The following is a 16747-nucleotide window of genomic DNA, read 5'->3' as shown; positions in this document are numbered from 1 at the left end:
CGCTCCTAGGACGGCCTCACACCCTCACACCTGAGCATGCGTTGCAGACGCCAGAAGACGTGATGGTTGTTCCTCGCAGAGAGGGAGAGGGAGAGGGAGAGGGAGAGGGAGAGGGAGAGGGAGAGGGAGAGGGAGAGGGAGAGGGAGAGGGAGAGGGAGAGGGAGAGGGAGAGGGAGAGGGAGAGGGAGAGGGAGGGAGGGAAGGTGAGCGCCCACTGAACGTACTTGATAGGCGTTCAGCAACTCTTGCAGCGACATGTCCAGCTCTTTTCTCACTTTAGCGAGATCACTTGGATGGTTCAAGTCAAAAGATCGGAACCCGTTCAAGTCAACAACATCACCTTCTCATATTTTCTCTCTCTTCGCGGATGGCCGACATCTGACGATGATCCTCCTGAGGCTGAAATGAACAGCCGGAAGCAATATTGACATCTTACATCTTTCTGCATCTGCAAGAGCGAAATCTTGGCTGAGAGGCCTTCAATCTCCTCTTTGGCAGCCTGCAACGGCCGTCAAGGAGGAGGGGGTGCGGCTGTCATGCAGCCATCTGTACTACCTTGAGATCCTTTTCCATCCTCTTCTCTTCCTCTTGACGCGATTGGGCCTCCTGAATCATTGCCTTGACCATGCAAAAGAGTCTTTCGCTGTTGCTCCCGACTTGAGCGAACTCAGGGTCCAGGTTGGCTGATGCTTGCCTCGAGGAAACAAGCGTCACGTAGGCATCCTGAACTTCTCTCAGTAGGAGGGATGCTTCCGTCTCTGTCTTCCTCTTCATGTCCTTTTCAACTTGCGTCACTTTCTCTTGCTCTTGTCGGAGTTTCTGCGATGAGGTCGTGTTAGAGACAAGCAGGAGCAAGAGAGAAGTCACCGCTTCAGTGATGCTGATCTTTTCCTTCAGCTCATCTCTCTCAGTGAGCAGCATAATGATCCGCGAGTTGTCTTGCTTTCTCTCTGCCCGCAGCAGGCGAAGCTCCTGTTCTGTTGCATTCTCGACGAGTTTGTGACTAGACAAATCTCTGGAAAAGTCCAACTTCTCCTGCCTGATTGGTGCAGCAAACTCATCTCCATCGTCATCATGAGCCTTAGTCCAGACTTTCACAGCGTCTTTGTGCATGGGATTTTCGATTCCGTGAGGAAGAAATCGCTCAGATTGGGAACGGCTCTGCATCCCTTCTTCATCGCTCAATGGAGATTCAAGTCCATAAGGAGTGCAGTCAGGCGCGTACTCTGCAGAAGGACTCTGCTCGTCTCCTGCCAGCCACCAGTCGTGTCCTTGCTGCCACCCTGTCATGAGGTTGCTGTCGGTGTTCTCTCTATCGTTGTCGTCGGACCCTCCAAAGTTGAAGAAGGAGAATCCGAAGGAGGAGAAGGGAGATGGTCGTTCCTGATCCTGCCTCCCGGACTGCTGCTTCGAGCTCCGACCTGTGGGGATCTGTGGGATCCCCCTCTTCACGCAGATGGACACAGCATCAGGCATGCCGAGAATGTCATGTCGTAGAAACGTCAGAGTCACCGAGCTCCCCGCGGGCCCCGTGAGCAGATGCTTCACGGACTTGACAGTGTTGCCACAGACATTGCCGTCCACCTTCTTCAGAATGTCTCCGATCCTGACCTTGCCCGTCCTGTCTACTGGTCCATCTTCCAGGATTTCGGTGACTTCCAGTCCACTCTCAGTTGATGTCAGTCCAAGTCCAACTCCGACGAGGCTCATGGCTTGCTTGTCAGTTTGGCTGCCTGGCTGTCTGTTGCGGGATACTTGGGGTACTTGGCTCACGTGCCTGCAGCGCTGAACTTTCGGTCATGCGTCAAAAATGTCAACATCCTGGAAACAACGATGTCATTCTTCATAGCTCGAGGTAAGCGAGCGAGCATTGATGCTGGCACAGGAGGTAGAGGAGGAGGAGAATGATCAAGGGATGCAGATAGGAGAGGAGGATGGATGAGACTTCGCTGCTGCATGCGATCGTATGCCGCACCATGCGCCCCTTCGCAACGACGCCATAAAGTGGGATGCAAACTAGCGAGCTATCAGGGGTGGGGTAATATTCTGTGTCGGAGGTGGGGGTGGGGTGAATAATCCCGTCGGACCGTCGGACTCGGAGTCTGCCGCCCCGCGACTGAAGGCTTCGGAACACGTTTGACCGGAGTCCGGCTCACTGAGTCAGCACGGGCCCGCCGCGCCGGCCGTACTGTGCGCGCGCGGCGGGCGCGGGGGGATTGTCCCGCGCGCAGTTAAGTGAAGGTATCAGTTAAGTTAGGGTCAAGCCTCCTCGACTCTCCTGATTGTCCTCGTACTGCTTTTTAACTAACTTTGAGTAAAGAAGTGCGAGGACCGTGCCTCTCGGACCGGACTCCATGCGCGACGCCGCGCCGCCTGGCCCCTCCGATCCGATTGGCAGCGGAGGCGGCTGGAGCCGCCCGGGCCCGCCCGGGCAGTATGAAATAAAGTTTGATGTTTCCGTTGTGCAAAGACTCGGCCAGTGGCACAGGTGGCCGCTCAAGCTGCCGCCCTTGCCCATGCGGCTGCAACCTCTAGTGTTAGTGTACGATGGATGGGTGGCATGACACTAGTAGTACTGCTAGAAGTAGCAGGACACACCAACTCCTTGCATCACTGAGTCACATAGCTGATCGTTCCACATTCTCATGATGAAAACTCTGACCGTGACTTTTCTCGCAAGCCCTACGACCAAGATGCACTATTAATCACCCATGGGCGGTGCCAACACGAAAGAACAGGAAGCAGGAGGCAACAGTCTGATAGGTGTGCTTGCGCCTCCCACACTTCACTTGTCGTGAGCGTTCAACTAGGATGTTGCAGCAATATCTCCAAGTCGACTGTGCCCCCCATTCCTAACGTGAAGTAGTCAGACCTTTGAAGCACGATAGTGAGACGCCTTCAGGACATCAGCGTGAAGGCTGGAGTCGGCATTGTGCTTGGAGCAAGGAAGGATGGAGTCTTATGTGAACTGCTGATTGACTTCGCTTCTTACCCCTCACTTGCCTTGCAGTCATCGCAGGCATTTGTCGGGGGAGTCCCGCGGAGCGTTCGAAGCTGAGGGTCGGGGATATTTTGATCCGCATCAACAAGCGATATGTCTACAGGCAACCAAGCTTGAAGGCACGCCTGCTGCCCTCTCGGGGGGACAACGTGACATGCACGTAGGTGTCGGCGCTGCTCAAGGGAGAGGAGGGAACATCTCTGTCTATCGAAGTGCGACGGCCGAGAGCTCGCACGAGCGCGCTTGAGGGCTCAGAGGAGGATGAGGGGGGTCTGATCGTCGACCAACTGGTCCGCAGGTCTGAGCTACTGAGAGGCTGACAGGAGAGGAGAGGCTGACTGATCACCCAGCCAAATTAACAGCCAAGCTGCGAGACAAGCTATCGAAGAAGCCATGGACAAGGCAAGAAGGCAAGGAGGTGTCAAATTCTGACATTCATGTGTTTCAGGACAGGATCGGAAATGGTCGCTTATGTTCCTGAACTCAGAAGCATTCTTTCTGTGTCATGCAATATATTCAATTTCAAACCCGCTCCTAATTTTCCAATCTTCCTCCTTGTAGACTTCGGCGGCTGCAATTCTGTTCTTCTTCTTCAGTAGTACGGAAAGGAGGTGGGTGGAAGAATCAGAAGCAAGAGTGCAGTGTCTCCTGATCAAAGTCACACAAGAATTTTTGAGGGAAATGCTTCCCTAATTCATTAATACATTCCATGAAAGGCTTTTAAAACAATTGCGCGGCGCTCGGCAGTCTGACTTGATCTGATCCACTCCTTCACTGGCCCGTCGGGTTTACATCAGCGTCCTCTGGTTTCTTGCCAACATACCAGTACCATCCCGCCTGCCATGATTATCAGTCGCAGCTTGTCAGCGGTCAGGCAACAACCTTGAGTAGGGGAACGTAAGGAAAGGAGCCAAAGCCACAGTCTTCCTTCTCTGGCTCTGTAACGCTCTAGTAACAAAGGGGTTAGTTGCGTCGATGATTTTTTTTTGAAGGGGTTGGACCTTTAGATATTTCAGATGCTCGTCACTGAGGTGGACGTGATCCCTGGCGAAGATCCGTTTCCACATTTCCTTCATTGACAAGATCATGTCAGACTCCATGAACATTCAGGAGCATACAAACCTGTGTCACTGTCCACTGTCCTTTCTGCGGCAGGACGGTGAAGTCACAAACGCACAATCTACCCCCTGCCAGAGGAAGCCTGCTGGTCAGAGCTCGCACATCGAAGAAAACTGGCGACAGAAAACTCACCAGGACGGAGCAAGCGGAGTGCATTGGCGATTGCACCCTGACATCAATCAACTCTCAAGCACAAGACGTTATTCCTCACACCTTCCAATCAGGTATCATGACCAGAGAATAGCTGAAAGTCACAAGGTCACACGATCCAGCTGGTGGAAGACCCTCTGCTCATCAATCAGCGACTAAACTGTACCACCCTTGCAGCATCCTTCACCTTCGTTCTGGTTGCACGCATCCCCAAGGACAGCTTTGACGATTCCCGGCCATTTCTTTGCCCTTTCCTCAGCAATCTGCTCACACATTAAATTTGTTTTGACCATGTGACGATCGTTACGCTCAACAGATTTGCTAGAAATAGGGCAGAAAGAAAGGAAAGAAAGCAGGGACCTTGTGCAAAGAAGGACAGAGATCTAGGACAACGACGCTGGAGAACCAGCCTTCATCTAGCGCATTGGACATGTACTCGACAGAAGACCCAGTCCCGCCCCCAAGATCAACCCATACAATCTGTTAGACCAGGATTAAAAAAATATGGACATTCCAGGTATTCAGATCGCCACCTTTCCCTTACGATCTCTGTCGACCGAAAGGTTCTTCATCATCGGAGGCCTTGCATGGAGCATTCTGGAGCGATACCCATCGTAGAGCTTAGCCTGTCGGTTTGAACTCAGGGACAGCATAAGGAGGGGCCTTCTTCGCTACCTGAGGGGAGTAGAAAGATTCAAGAATGTCTTGGTGAGCCGACCCCGAAATCTTGCTGAACCACATAGACTTCAACACTTGCATGTCCTCGCTAAAGTTGTTCTGAACATTGAACTCTGAAAATGGTAGACAGACAAATTGAGATTTCTGCATCTTGCTGGGTGAAACACAATCATCGACGTGATTGCCTCCGCTGATCTGTACCAGTATGTCAAGAGACAGAAACCTCCTTGCGCTGTCACATGACTACCTCGGTTTCATCCATCTTCCTCTTCCTATCTCCGTCGGTCTGCTTCACAGATTCATCCTCCGTTGTATTCTCGACTGAGCTGCCATTCGACGTTTCTGTCAAAATGTCCCCACTTGGAGTATCCGATGCTGTCATGGTCTTTCTCGAATGTTTGAGAATTCAAAACTGTTATCGAAAGCGTTAGCGAGGCACGAATCCCAACGAAACATCTGCTATGGCCACACTTGGTCTGTGAATGTGACTAGAGTGCCACCGACCACCTTTCTTACTTCATAAATGGCCATGGCACCCTTCAATGGGACTCCTCATCTCAGCTTTGTCTCTGTGATGCCCTGCTATCCCCATCTCCGATATCCCCTGCTTTAGGTTTGCTCCTCACCATGATCCTCTCCTCTGCCTCCTCACCTCGAGTTTCTCCTTCTCGTGCTCTAGCATTCTCCTCATACTTACAGTTGCTCACTTCCCAATCTCCCCCCTCTCCTCCCTCCCCCCTCTCTCCTCCTTCATTCTCCTCCTCTCCCTTCGCCATCCCCTGCACGGGATGCCAGTCCGCGCTCCGACCGGCCCCCCCATTGTCTAAATCGATTCAAACCACCAAAGGGTTCAGTCTCGAGCGGCACCCGGGCTGATGGCCCGCCCAGATTTGTGTTGCATCCGTTATGTACGTTTTAAACCGTTAAGTATGTGTTGCAGGTTGCAACGTTGCAAGGCTCCTACAGCAGTTCCTAGGACCCCAACATGTAGTTTGCCTACATTGTTGCCATGACAACAAACCTCTGTAGCCCTCCTAAGACACAATCCTATACATGGTTCCTAGGACCTACACTCACTATAGCAACCGGATAAGTTTCTGTAGTCAATGTTCCTCGGTCAACCACCCACATAAAACATCTCAATATTAGGGGTAGTGTTTATATGAGGTGCTCTCATATTGACTATAACACAAGTGTGTGGTATTGGTGGGGCGATGGCGGCGGCAGCGGAGGGGGCAGGGAGGACTGAAACATGCAGCCTGAAGATTTCGCATCTGATTCATGCCATGAACGTTGTTATATACCATCCAACATCTTCTTCTGATTTTTCTGCACCATCTGCTCATTGTCATTCCTAAATCCTTTACCGTTGCCCTCTCCCCTCGCAGCAACACCTTTATAGCTTCCACCTGTGCTGCCATTCAACCACCGCTCTGACCTGTTGTTGAAACTATTTCACATATCGTTCGGTTGTTTGCCTCTCCCTTATGCATATCTTGGCTCGCCTGCAGATTGAGTGATGTCTCTACTTTGTCGAACACTTCCTTGGAGTTCTTTCTTGTTCTGAGGAATTGCACGATTTTGAGCCCAGCAACTGTGCAAGCTGAACGTATCTAATGCATGTCGAACACAAGTATAACATACACATACTTGACATGTTTCTGAATGAGCTCTCTGTTTCCTCCGCCTTACCATTCTCTTCTGTTCTTCAGTATTGGTGTGTTGCACAAAATGTCTGCAAAGTAGATGGATTTGTTTATGTCCACGATGTAGTTTGTGCTGATGAATTAATGTGAACTTTGCGCTCTCCTGACACGTTTCAGCGTTGCGATTGTGTTCGATTTCTGTTAATTTGCACATGCATGCATTCTTCAACAACTATGAATAACGTTTGGAAACAGCAAATATTGATATTTTCATTTCGTGGCAACATCGGACTGATTTCCTGATCGAACTTCAGCAGGTGGAAGAGCATCTGAGACTGGCTGCTGTTTGGTTCCTTGTGTGAGCAGTCTCAAAACATCTCTCAAATGCACATTTGAAAAGCTCGTGGCTTGATTGAGGTGACATCGCTTGATTTGCTTGTTCAAGACATTCACTCTCATGTGTTCAGCGAAACGCCGAAATTGAATGAAAGAGAATTTTTTTTGAGATATGCTTGGCACCACTCTGAACCGAAAGAAGCATCGTAGAGTATCGTATGTAATTCGGGCGTCAGATGAAGGAAGGTACTTAATGACAAATGCTGTCTGCTCCCTCTCTGCAGCCTTGTATTGATTGCATGCTGCGTTGAACCTGGAATGATTTCGTTTCGTGGGAAGGTCGTTGATTACTTTTATTTTTCCAGACATCGGTCAGGAATAAATTCCATTGCACTTTCTCGGCGCGGAGATCTGTTATTCTCGGCGGGCAGGTACCCATCTTCAAGAAGGCTGTGCATGATCTTACCGTTTCTGCTCAAGGGATGCGACGACTAGGTGTTGGAACACAGCGAATCCGAAAGCTGTTTGCGAACGAACATATGACGGGCACACAGACTGGGTCAACGATGTGGTGGTTATGTCGGATGAAGCGACGCTAGTGACAGCAAGGTTGTTTCTTCATGAAAATCGGTTCCTGTTGTGACTTGCTTGCCAGCTCCGACACTACAATCAAATTTTGGAACATTGCAAATGAAACATGTACTGCGACTTTGAAAGAGCACTGTGATTATGTAAAGGCCTTGGCGTATGCAAGAAATGCACAATTTTTGGCGTCAGCGGGATTGGATCGAGATGTTTATATTTGGGATACTGTTGCACTCCAGAAGCCTGTTGCACAAATGCCAGGTATGTTACCTTGAATGCTATGATGTTATTTGTTTGAACGTTCACCACACGTTTTCTATTCACTCATGGATGTCGTTGGTCATGTTCTAAACTTGTTGAGATTCCTGGGACTGGTTGTTTGAGTTATTCCTGTTCGCAGATTCACAATTCAGGAGGTGTGAAGGGCATAAGGACTCTGTGTATTGTATCGCAACAAACAATGATGGAAAGCTGGTGGTGTCCGGCTCCACTGAGCGAGTGTCGACACATGCGATTGGTCTTATTCGTTTATGGGATCCGAGAACAGGAGAGCGAACGGGTCGCCTAAAAGGACACACTGACAACATCCGTTGCATCCTGCTGAGTGAGGACGGTACAAAGTGCATCTCGGGTGAGAGAAGGATGCATGATTTTACAGCCCTGACTGACGTTCGTACAGGGAGTAGCGACGCAACAATAAAGATATGGGACATCGGGCAACAACGATGCATCCAGTCAATCGCCATTCACACAGATTCCGTCTGGTCGATTGCGCTGGATCCTCAAAACCTGAATCTGTATTCTGGTGGGAAGGATTGTAATATATTCTGCACGGATCTTCGAACTTTGGACAGCACCTTGCTGCATAAAGCAGCAGATCCAGTCACCAAGTTGCTGTTGAGTCCAGCTCGCTCCCTGTGGGTGTCAACTGTGAGTGCAGACTTGCAATTTTTGGATGTCGAGCCACTCCTGGTGCGCGAGCGAGCGAGCCGGAGCACGCGGTCCAAGCCCTCTGTTCATTCCATCACTATCGTCGGCCCACGTCGCTCGATCGGATCATCAAGTGTGGGCCAAGAAGCTCCAGGTAAGAGTTTCTGTGGGATGTTGCGAGACATGAACCTCTTGCTCAGATGAGAATCTGGTTCCTCTGCTGGCGAACCCTACACATGTCATCAAGGGCCTCCCTGCGATCGTCAAGCACGACTTCTTGGAGAACCGTCGATGCGTCTTGACAGAGGATACAGCAGGGGATGTTGCCCTATGGGATGTGACCAAGGCCCAGAAGATACAGGAATATGGGAAAGTCGACTTCCGAGAGACTCGGAAATCGCTCGAGAAGGAATTGCTTGTGCCTGCCTGGTGCACTGTAGATTGCAAACTCGGGTCGTTGACTGTCAATCTGGATTTTCCTCAAGTATTTTCTGCGGAACTCTATGCCAACGATGCCGGATTTCCGCACACTCCGGAGTTAGAAGAAACTAAGATGAACGTCGGGTTCCGAATTTTACGTTCGCTCCTCAAGCGCTGGTTGCAGGGTCGCAGGGTCAGACCTCAAGGTGAGCATGCGACTGCAAGCTTGACGGCCCTGAGTTGCCCTGAGCAGACAGGTCGCCGATGAGGCAGCAGGATGGGGATGAAGGGGCTTCCCACACGGAGATCGATGAGAGTCTGGACTACACCATCTCGGACAAGATCAAAGTCATCATCAGCGAGGACTCAGGCACGAAGCCGCTGATCTGCCGGAGAGTTTTCGAGTGGGACGGCAGCGAGCCGGTTGACATCCTGCCCGAGTGGCTGGTGCAGAGCCTGGAGCGAGATGCACCGCACAACGACAAGGGGGAGCGAGTTGGGTGAGCCTCCTTGTTCGCTACATCTTCTCTTACCCTTATCTCGACATCTTCTCTTACCCTTATCTCGACATCTTCCCTTACCCTTATCTCTACATCTTCTCTTACCCTCTCTTACCCTTATCTCGACATCGTCTCTTACCCTTATCTCGACATCTTCTCTTACCCTTATCTCGACATCTTCTCTTACCCTTATCTCGACATCTTCTCTTACCCTTATCTCGACATCTTCTCTTACCCTTATCTCGACATCTTCTCTTACCCTTATCTCGACATCTTCTCTTACCCTTATCTCGACATCTTCTCTTACCCTTATCTCGACATCTTCTCTTACCCTTATCTCGACATCTTCTCTTACCCTTATCTCGACATCTTCTCTTACCCTTTCGCAGAGAGTCTCCCAAGGTTGGATTCTACCTCACCGCGCACCCCGACTGCGACATCCGGCAGATGCAGCAGGGAAAGTTGAATGCCCCGCAGATCCTGAGGGCGAGGAAGGTCCTCCACTACGCCATGACGAAGCTGCAACTCGACACTCAGATCCCCGCGAAGCTCAAGAGGTGAGGAGAAACCTGCTCCTTGCTTGCTCCTTGCTCGTTCCTTTGCTCGCTCCTGGTTCCCCTTGCTCGCTCCTGGTTCCCCTTGCCCGCTCCTGGTTCGCTCCTTGCTCGCTTCTCGTTCGCTCCTTGCTCGCTGCTCATCTTCGCTGGCAGGCCGGACGTGCGTGAGCCCTTCGACTATCTGGAGCTCGTCTGCAACGAGCGCATCGTGCCGCTGGACATGAACCTGATGACGATCCGCAAGTACGTGGCGAAGAACCCGGACGAGCTGGTCCTGCAGTACCGATGGAAGGAGAGCATGGCCAAGAGCGACAGCGCGGTCAAGGGCTTTGCATGATGCAAGGGACACGATTAAAATCAAACATGAACGATCACTTGCTGAGCGATTCTCCTTCTCCTGCTCCTGCCTGCTACTCTCCTCCTCCCCAATCCTTCTTGCTCCCTACGAAACTGCCTCGCTGCCCTCCTCCTTCCTCCATCTTTCTTCTTCCATCTCCCTTCCTCCATCATCTCTCCTCTCCCTCCCTACCTGCGACCCCCCGCCCTCCCCCCGCCCTCCCCCCTGCCACCATTGCGCCACCCTTGACAAAAAATCCTAATAAGATGCGGGTCGGGGAGACAAAAATGACGAGGTGCAGGCATGGAGGAGGAGAGGGGAAGGAGGGGGGAAGGGGAGGGGAAGGAGGGGGGAAGGAGAGGGGAAGGAGAGGGGAAGGAGAGGGGAAGGGAGAGGGGAAGTGGAGGAGGACAGAGCGGAAAGAGCTGGAGTAACTTGACCGCATCATCCGATCCTCCATCATCTTGCTGACTGAGTTCTTAGAATGTGACCTGAGGAATCAAAGTCTGCCTCTCCATGCCGTCTGTTCCCTCAGCCGCCGCCATGGCCTCCTGGTCAGCTGCGCTCCTCCTCGCTGCTCTGTACTACTGGCTCGCCCTCTCTGCCTCGGTTCACAACGCTGCCACATTCGACGAGGTGAGAGGAGGAAGAGTGGGAAGGAGGAGGAGGAGGGGAGGGGTAGAGAGGAGCAGCTGCGAGGCTGACATGCATGGCAGATCGCGCACATTGCCGGTGGGATGAGCATGGTGACATACCGAGACTTCCGTCTCAACCCCGAGAACGGCGCCCTGCCACAGATGGTGGCTGGGGTAGCCATGGCGGCAGGAGGTGTGCGCATGGCTGAAGTGTCGGACCCGAGTGTGTACACGGGGCAAGCATGGCTGCACAGCGACGGGTGGGAGATCGGGTACCAGACCCTCTACCATGCAGGCAACGAGCCCTCTCGCGTCCTCCTCTACGGACGTGCAGGCGTCGCTCTGTTCTCGTTCGGTACGGTCTTGCTCGCGCACGCGGCAGCCTGGCAGGTGTACGAGGGAGACGCTGCTTGTGCTCTCCTCTCAACCCTCCTGACTGCTTTCTGCCCGACCCTCCTGGCGCATGGAGCCCTCGTGACCTCTGACGGAGCCTTCACCTTCACCGCCCTCCTCGCCTCCCTCAGCGTCTCCCGCATGCTCGACTGCATCGCTCCTGGTGCCGCCGACAAGCAAGCAGGAGAGGCCTCGGCGTGGCGATCGCTCGCATGGGCTCTCGTCGCAGGATGCAGCGTGGGGTCTGTCATTGTCGCGAAGCACAGCGGGGTGATCATGGCTCCCATCGCCCTTCTCCTCCTCCTTCTCAAGCTCCCGGCCTTGTGCAGCAGAAAGATCCTCAGTCGCCTCCTCCTCCTCCTCCTCGCTGTAGCCGTCGCAGTCGCCTGCTCCTTTCTTGCTGTCTGGGGCTGCTATGGCTTCCGCTTTTCCGCCTTCAATCACCTCGAGTGTCGGCAGTGGAAGAGCAACTGGGACGCAGGTCTCGGCAGTCAGCACGGCAAGCTGGAAGGAATTCCGCAACTGCTGGTCCAGCTCGCGAAGAAGCACAAGCTCCTTCCTGAAGCTCTGCTATACGGCATGAGCTACGCGTTCCTCAGGCAAGCGTCGCTCGTCTCCTGCTCCTGCTCCTGCTCCTGCTCCTGCTCTTTCTCGCTCTCGCCCTCGTACATCTCTACTCACAATTTGTTGCAGCACCAACGCTCGAGCTTGCTTCCTCGCAGGGGAGCATGGCACAGCGGGCTGGCGCTTCTTCTTTCCGTACGCCATGCTCGTCAAGACTCCCAGTGGAGTCTTCCTCCTCCTCTCCCTCGCCGTCTGCATGCTCATCCTGTCGTCGCCAGGAGGAGACCTCCGTCGGTTCCTGCGGCGCATGACCCCACTTCTCGTTCTGATCTTCATCTACTCCCTCGTCGCCGTCAACCAGAACCTCAACATCGGGCACAGGCACATGCTCCCTGTGTACCCTCCCCTCTACATCCTTTGCGGCCTCTGCGGTAAGTTGCTTCGAGGATGGGACTCCGCCTCGGCTCCTCGCTCGCTCCTCCTCCTCCTCCTCCTCTCCATCGTAGCTGCGACCATGGCGGTATCAGCAGAGGTCCTAAGCTCCTTCCCCTACTTCATCCCCTTCTTCAACCGCCTCGCTGGAGGTCCCCAGCTGGGGTTCGGCCACCTCGTCGACAGCTCCCTTGACTGGGGGCAGGTAGAGCTCTAGAGCACGTGACTACTCCAGCTCACCCCCTGCTCCTCCAGGGTCTCCCAGCTCTCAAGACTTTCATGACGGAGGAGACGGAAAGGATCCGCTCGAACGCAACAAGCGAACAAAGACCAGTCTTCTACGTCTCCTACTTCGGTCTTGGTATGCACCTTTCCCTCCCGCCTCTGCTCACTCCTCCTGCTCCTATTCGCTCTGCAGTTTCACCTCTCCACCTCCTCCTGTATCTCTTCTCCTACTCTTCTCTCTTCCTCCTCGCTCTCCTTCGATTTGTCTCCTCCATCTCCCTTTCCACCTCCTCCCTCTGCTCCTGCCCTCGTCAATCGCAGCATTTCTCACAAAGTCTTAGGAAACCCCCCGAGCCATGGCATCAGCAGCAACTCAAACTTCTCTGTCTATCACTTGCATAGGTTTGCAGTCGTTTCCTCCCCCTCTCCCTCCTCATCCTCCCTCGCAGTTCGGTCTCGGGGGTGTCACGGCCAAGGCACATACAGGCATCGTCCTCGCTCTTCTATCTTTACTCCCTGACTTCTCCTCCTCCCCCCTCCTCACCCTTCCACCACCTGCTGTCTGCCACCTCGCCCTCCCGCGGTCCTGTCTGCGTGACCCTCCTCCTCCTCCTCCTCCCCCTCTTCCTCCTCCTCCTCCTCCCTCTCGCAGGAGGTCAATGTCCTTCTCTTCCCCGGCTACTTCTGCATTGGCGCCAGCATGCTCCAGCCCGTCTACAACAGTCACGCGCCTGGCAACTGGAACGCGCACTACGAGCTCGTCTACAGGTCCAACCATGCCGCTGTCGGCGCCACCCAACATGTCGCAGGAGGCAGGCGAGGTTTCTCATCCGGCTGCTCACCGTCTCGGAGCATCTTCGGACGCAGCTCGTGACGGGGCAGGCAAGCACGAGGAAGTCTAGTCCGAGGTGACGGCAGGAGCAGGTTCAGGTCCTCCACGACATGCCTAAGATGCTCTCCTGGATCGACGGATTTCGTCATCTCCTGCTCCTGCTCCTGCAGCTCCTGACCTGCTTCCAGGGCTCGCTAGGTTGTGCTCCTTCTTCCGAGAGATGAAGCCGCATGCCCAGGTAGCTCCTGATTTTTTCCCCCTCCCCCTCTTACCCTGCTAGCCATCCTATGCCTTCAACGTGTACAAGATCGACGCCAAGACTCTCACCCGATTCCTCTTCGGACCTGCACCTCCTCAAACCGTGGACAACGACATGACATTCCTGCGCCTCCGCCTCGCCTGACGAGATTTAACGGCTGCAAGCGCATCGAGTGTTTAATCTCAGAGACTGAAAGCCGAAGAGACAAGAGAGGAAAACTCGTTCTTGACTGCCCTCCTCAACTAGCCCTCCCGATCTCCACACCCTCATTCACCACCCGACATGTCAATCAAGCTGATCACAGTCTCAGCTTGTCTGTTAAGGTTCGTGTTAGCGACAGGCGGATGAAGTCAGAGGCTGTCTGCTTCTAATCGTCAAGAGCCTAAACACAAAAAACGTCATTGCTGAGACGTTGGCCATGGTTGGGAAACAAGATTGCAAATCAACATCTTTCAATTGCCTGTGGTGGTCCAACTGACTCAGGCACGATCGCATGCCGAGCTACGTCGCTGCAAAGATATTTCAGTATCACAGCATGTCCACAGCAGTCACAGGTGAAACCAATCAGTGAGAAACCAACAAGCAGAGATCTCCAACACAGCACCAAAGTGACTTTGCAAGCGAGAAACACGAGAATTGATGATTGTCTTACGTGACTGTTTTCAAAACTTCCGCTGTCATATGTCCTCCCTCTGTCGATTTGCCAATAGCATAATGTGAGTGCAAAGCGGTGCCATTGAAAGCAAATGATAAGCACAAGAGGAGAGGTAATACTGTTCCGTCTCACAATAGCGCGTGAATGAAGCTGAATGAAAAAAATAACAACAGGTCAAGTGCTTGAAGCGAAAGAGAGAGAAAATCAAGAAAAAGAAGCAATGCAAGTGAATCAAAAGAAATTGTATTCTAAAGAAACCTGCCACTTCTTTCGGGTTTTGCGACTAAGCGGTCGCAAACATCCAGATTTATTTCTTGATCAAGCAATCGATTCATTGCTCTTCGATGGGTTCCCCGCTTTCACATTTTACAATATTCAAAGAATCCTAACTACCTGTAAAGCAAAAAAAAAATATTCAGCGGCTTGCAGCAAAAGATTGCAACGTTCACAACAAGGAAACAAGGAAAGAAAGGAGATCGAAAGGTGGATGAATTCAAACAAACAGGATCTGTCACTGTTCGACCTGGTGGTGCCTCGACTGTCTCAAGCTGTTCGATCGGTAAATTGACTTTCTCAGCGATCAAATACTTCGCCCAGTAGATCTGCTGTGAGGTTCCCTGGACCTGGACTGGTCTGGGTTCCGCCCTTCCAGCCCAAGCGGCATCGGGAGTGATTTGCATCTTGACTCCAGATCGCTGTTGAATCTCCTTGATAGTACATCCACCTTTTCCGATCACCAGCCCAACCTTGTCGTTGGGGACCTTGATGATGAAAGTCTGGAAAGCGCCCACAGGTGGGTCGGCTGTCGGGGCCCCTGGGAAGGAGGGTGAGAAACAAGCAGGAACAACAAGTCAAGATTCAACCATAAGGAGGAGGCATCCCGTATTGGGCAAGCCCCATATCTGCTGGAGGTGGTAGGCCAGGCTTGACCTGTTGCGTCTGAAGGATGTTTTCAATCGGAATGTTGATCTTCTCGGCGATCAGCTGCTCCACCCAATAAATCTGCTGCTCAGTTCCTTGCAGCTGTATCGGTCTTGGATCTGACTTGCCAGCCCAGGCTGCATCAGGCGTGATTTGCATCTTACAACCAGTGCGCTGTTGCAGCTCCTTGATGGTACAACCGCCCTTTCCGATCACCAGGCCAACTTTGTCGTTAGGCACCTCCACCACAACCGTTTGAGTCACCCCTGCTCCCCCGTATTGCTCTACAGCAACAATTTAGTATGAAGACAAGAAAAGATGCCAATGTTTACCATAACCAGGATATGCACCGTAACCTTGATAATATTGCGCGTAATTGTATTGTTGCCAATAATACCTTCGTTCGATAAAAATGTCAAATTTATTTCGTCAGAGAAAGACTTGACTCACGCATAGTTCGGATCATAGTATGCCTGTGCAGTGACGGGTAGGAGAGAAACACAAACGTCAGCTTGTAAACATCAACATGAATCCAACAGCGGGTTACCTGCTGATTGGAATCTGCCTGCTAGAATCTTTTTCAGATACGAAGGAGGAAGAATGTCGTGTGTTTACCTGGCCAGCAGCTTGTGCATTATCATATGAAGGAGGCTGTTCAGAAGGAGGAGCGTATGGAGGGGCTCCAGCAGGTGGAGGATACGCTGGAGGGGCTTGGCCAGGAGGGGGATAGGCTGGAGGAGGGAGCGCAGCAGCAGTCGCCGTGGCGTCGTGGGTTGGCTGTGCATCGCCAGGCGCAGAGCTCGCTGCACAAGAGGCAGGATCGTCAGGGTGTCAAGTATGAAACGACGGTGAAGTTGAAGTACCTGGAGGCGGATAGGAAGGTGGTCCGACATGGGCCTGTAAACAACGTCAGTCAACAATTCCTCCTCCCACCTGGACCCCACCTGCGCTTCATTGGCAGCAGGCGCTTGTGAATCGTCTGCCTTTGATCTCTTGCTGGCGTCTTCATCATCATCTTCCTCCCTTGTCCTCTTTCCAGAAGCATCATCGCCTTTCTCAGCCGACTCTTGGTTGCTGGGGCATCTTTGGCAGGAGCAGCCACTTCCGCTGGAGGCTTCACATCCGCTTGCGACTCATCTGCAGGCTGACTTGGCTGCTTGCTATCAGCATCTATGCCATTCACATCCTTGGCATCGCTCGCACTTGACTCCTTCGCCTCAGAATTGCTTTCCACTACCGACGGCTCCTTCGTTCCAGCCTCCGAGTCAGGTCCTGCAAGCCAGCATCAGCTTTCTAGCGGTGCATCGCACGCTGCTCAACCTTGCTCGTTCTTCAAGGCCTCTGAAAGCCTCGCAACGAGGTCCGCTTTCAAGCCTTTCGAATCAAGGCCCCTCGACTCAAGCTCCTTCTTGAGTTCTACAACCTGGCACCGGGAGTCAGGACCGATTTATCCAATCAGAGAAGCTCAGAGTCACAGCAGACAACACCATGATGATCTACTTGCCAATGATTGGTTGGCAGCATAGAGGATCAAGCAGGGAGATCTCCTACACAACACTATTTCGTTCATG

General features: G+C 52.7%; 6 protein-coding genes across 6 annotated transcripts; 3 read left to right on the top strand and 3 right to left on the bottom strand.

Annotated features, from left to right (window-relative positions):
• Positions 1 to 24: 24 nt before the first annotated feature.
• On the bottom strand, positions 25 to 1711 carry GUITHDRAFT_141158 (hypothetical protein; the record flags this gene model as incomplete). Its single annotated transcript, XM_005829396.1, has 6 exons — positions 25 to 30; positions 226 to 289; positions 342 to 394; positions 438 to 500; positions 557 to 820; positions 869 to 1711. The coding sequence occupies 6 exons, from the start codon at positions 1709 to 1711 to the stop codon at positions 25 to 27; spliced, it is 1293 nt and encodes a 430-aa protein (XP_005829453.1).
• Positions 1712 to 2712: 1001 nt separating this feature from the next.
• GUITHDRAFT_111445 (hypothetical protein) lies at positions 2713 to 3434 on the top strand (the record flags this gene model as incomplete). Its single annotated transcript, XM_005829395.1, has 6 exons — positions 2713 to 2764; positions 2812 to 2858; positions 2904 to 2964; positions 3012 to 3061; positions 3167 to 3300; positions 3353 to 3434. The coding sequence occupies 6 exons, from the start codon at positions 2713 to 2715 to the stop codon at positions 3432 to 3434; spliced, it is 426 nt and encodes a 141-aa protein (XP_005829452.1).
• Positions 3435 to 3773: 339 nt separating this feature from the next.
• GUITHDRAFT_111444 (hypothetical protein) lies at positions 3774 to 5331 on the bottom strand (the record flags this gene model as incomplete). The annotated part of the gene is made up of 11 exons (XM_005829394.1): positions 3774 to 3839; positions 3885 to 3950; positions 4004 to 4072; positions 4125 to 4189; positions 4254 to 4290; positions 4335 to 4408; positions 4459 to 4534; positions 4632 to 4751; positions 4829 to 4897; positions 4947 to 5144; positions 5197 to 5331. 11 exons carry the CDS (start codon positions 5329 to 5331, stop codon positions 3774 to 3776), a joined length of 975 nt encoding a protein of 324 aa, XP_005829451.1.
• Positions 5332 to 7478: 2147 nt separating this feature from the next.
• On the top strand, positions 7479 to 10260 carry GUITHDRAFT_73823 (hypothetical protein; the record flags this gene model as incomplete). Its single annotated transcript, XM_005829393.1, is given in 9 exon segments — positions 7479 to 7540; positions 7587 to 7777; positions 7941 to 8147; positions 8196 to 8488; positions 8502 to 8606; positions 8652 to 9123; positions 9216 to 9361; positions 9769 to 9923; positions 10077 to 10260. Coding segments are annotated over 9 exon segments (1815 nt in total), but the record flags the coding sequence as incomplete, so codon positions are not given.
• A 481-nt stretch (positions 10261 to 10741) lies between these two features.
• Positions 10742 to 13822, top strand: GUITHDRAFT_164097 (hypothetical protein). Its single transcript, XM_005829392.1, has 11 exons — positions 10742 to 10896; positions 10977 to 11893; positions 11982 to 12489; positions 12540 to 12645; positions 12851 to 12911; positions 12959 to 12995; positions 13162 to 13277; positions 13319 to 13391; positions 13434 to 13485; positions 13530 to 13579; positions 13622 to 13822. Exons 1-11 carry the CDS (start codon positions 10777 to 10779, stop codon positions 13742 to 13744), a joined length of 2163 nt encoding a protein of 720 aa, XP_005829449.1. The 5' UTR covers positions 10742 to 10776; the 3' UTR covers positions 13745 to 13822.
• Positions 13823 to 14640: 818 nt separating this feature from the next.
• GUITHDRAFT_141154 (hypothetical protein) lies at positions 14641 to 16666 on the bottom strand (the record flags this gene model as incomplete). The annotated part of the gene is made up of 10 exons (XM_005829391.1): positions 14641 to 14648; positions 14779 to 15069; positions 15119 to 15460; positions 15509 to 15573; positions 15724 to 15741; positions 15792 to 15979; positions 16040 to 16073; positions 16121 to 16448; positions 16497 to 16599; positions 16664 to 16666. 10 exons carry the CDS (start codon positions 16664 to 16666, stop codon positions 14641 to 14643), a joined length of 1380 nt encoding a protein of 459 aa, XP_005829448.1.
• Positions 16667 to 16747: the final 81 nt, after the last annotated feature.

Source organism: Guillardia theta (assembly GCF_000315625.1).
Source record: "Guillardia theta CCMP2712 unplaced genomic scaffold GUITHscaffold_52, whole genome shotgun sequence".
Taxonomy (NCBI): domain Eukaryota; class Cryptophyceae; order Pyrenomonadales; family Geminigeraceae; genus Guillardia; species Guillardia theta.
The sequence above is the reverse complement of the archived record's forward strand: the minus strand, read 5'-3'. Positions and strand labels throughout refer to the sequence as shown.

What these genes read in the sequence shown, in the direction of transcription:
- GUITHDRAFT_164097 (XM_005829392.1), top strand. Translation starts at nt 10,777, where the DNA reads ATGCCGTCTGTTCCCTCAGCCGCCGCCATGGCCTCCTGGTCAGCTGCG. An exon ending in TACGCGTTCCTCAGGCAAGC is followed by an intron (nt 11,894 to 11,981) that starts GTCGCTCGTCTC and finishes AATTTGTTGCAG; the next exon opens with CACCAACGCTCGAGCTTGCT. An exon ending in CACGGCCAAGGCACATACAG is followed by an intron (nt 12,996 to 13,161) that starts GCATCGTCCTCG and finishes TCCCTCTCGCAG; the next exon opens with GAGGTCAATGTCCTTCTCTT.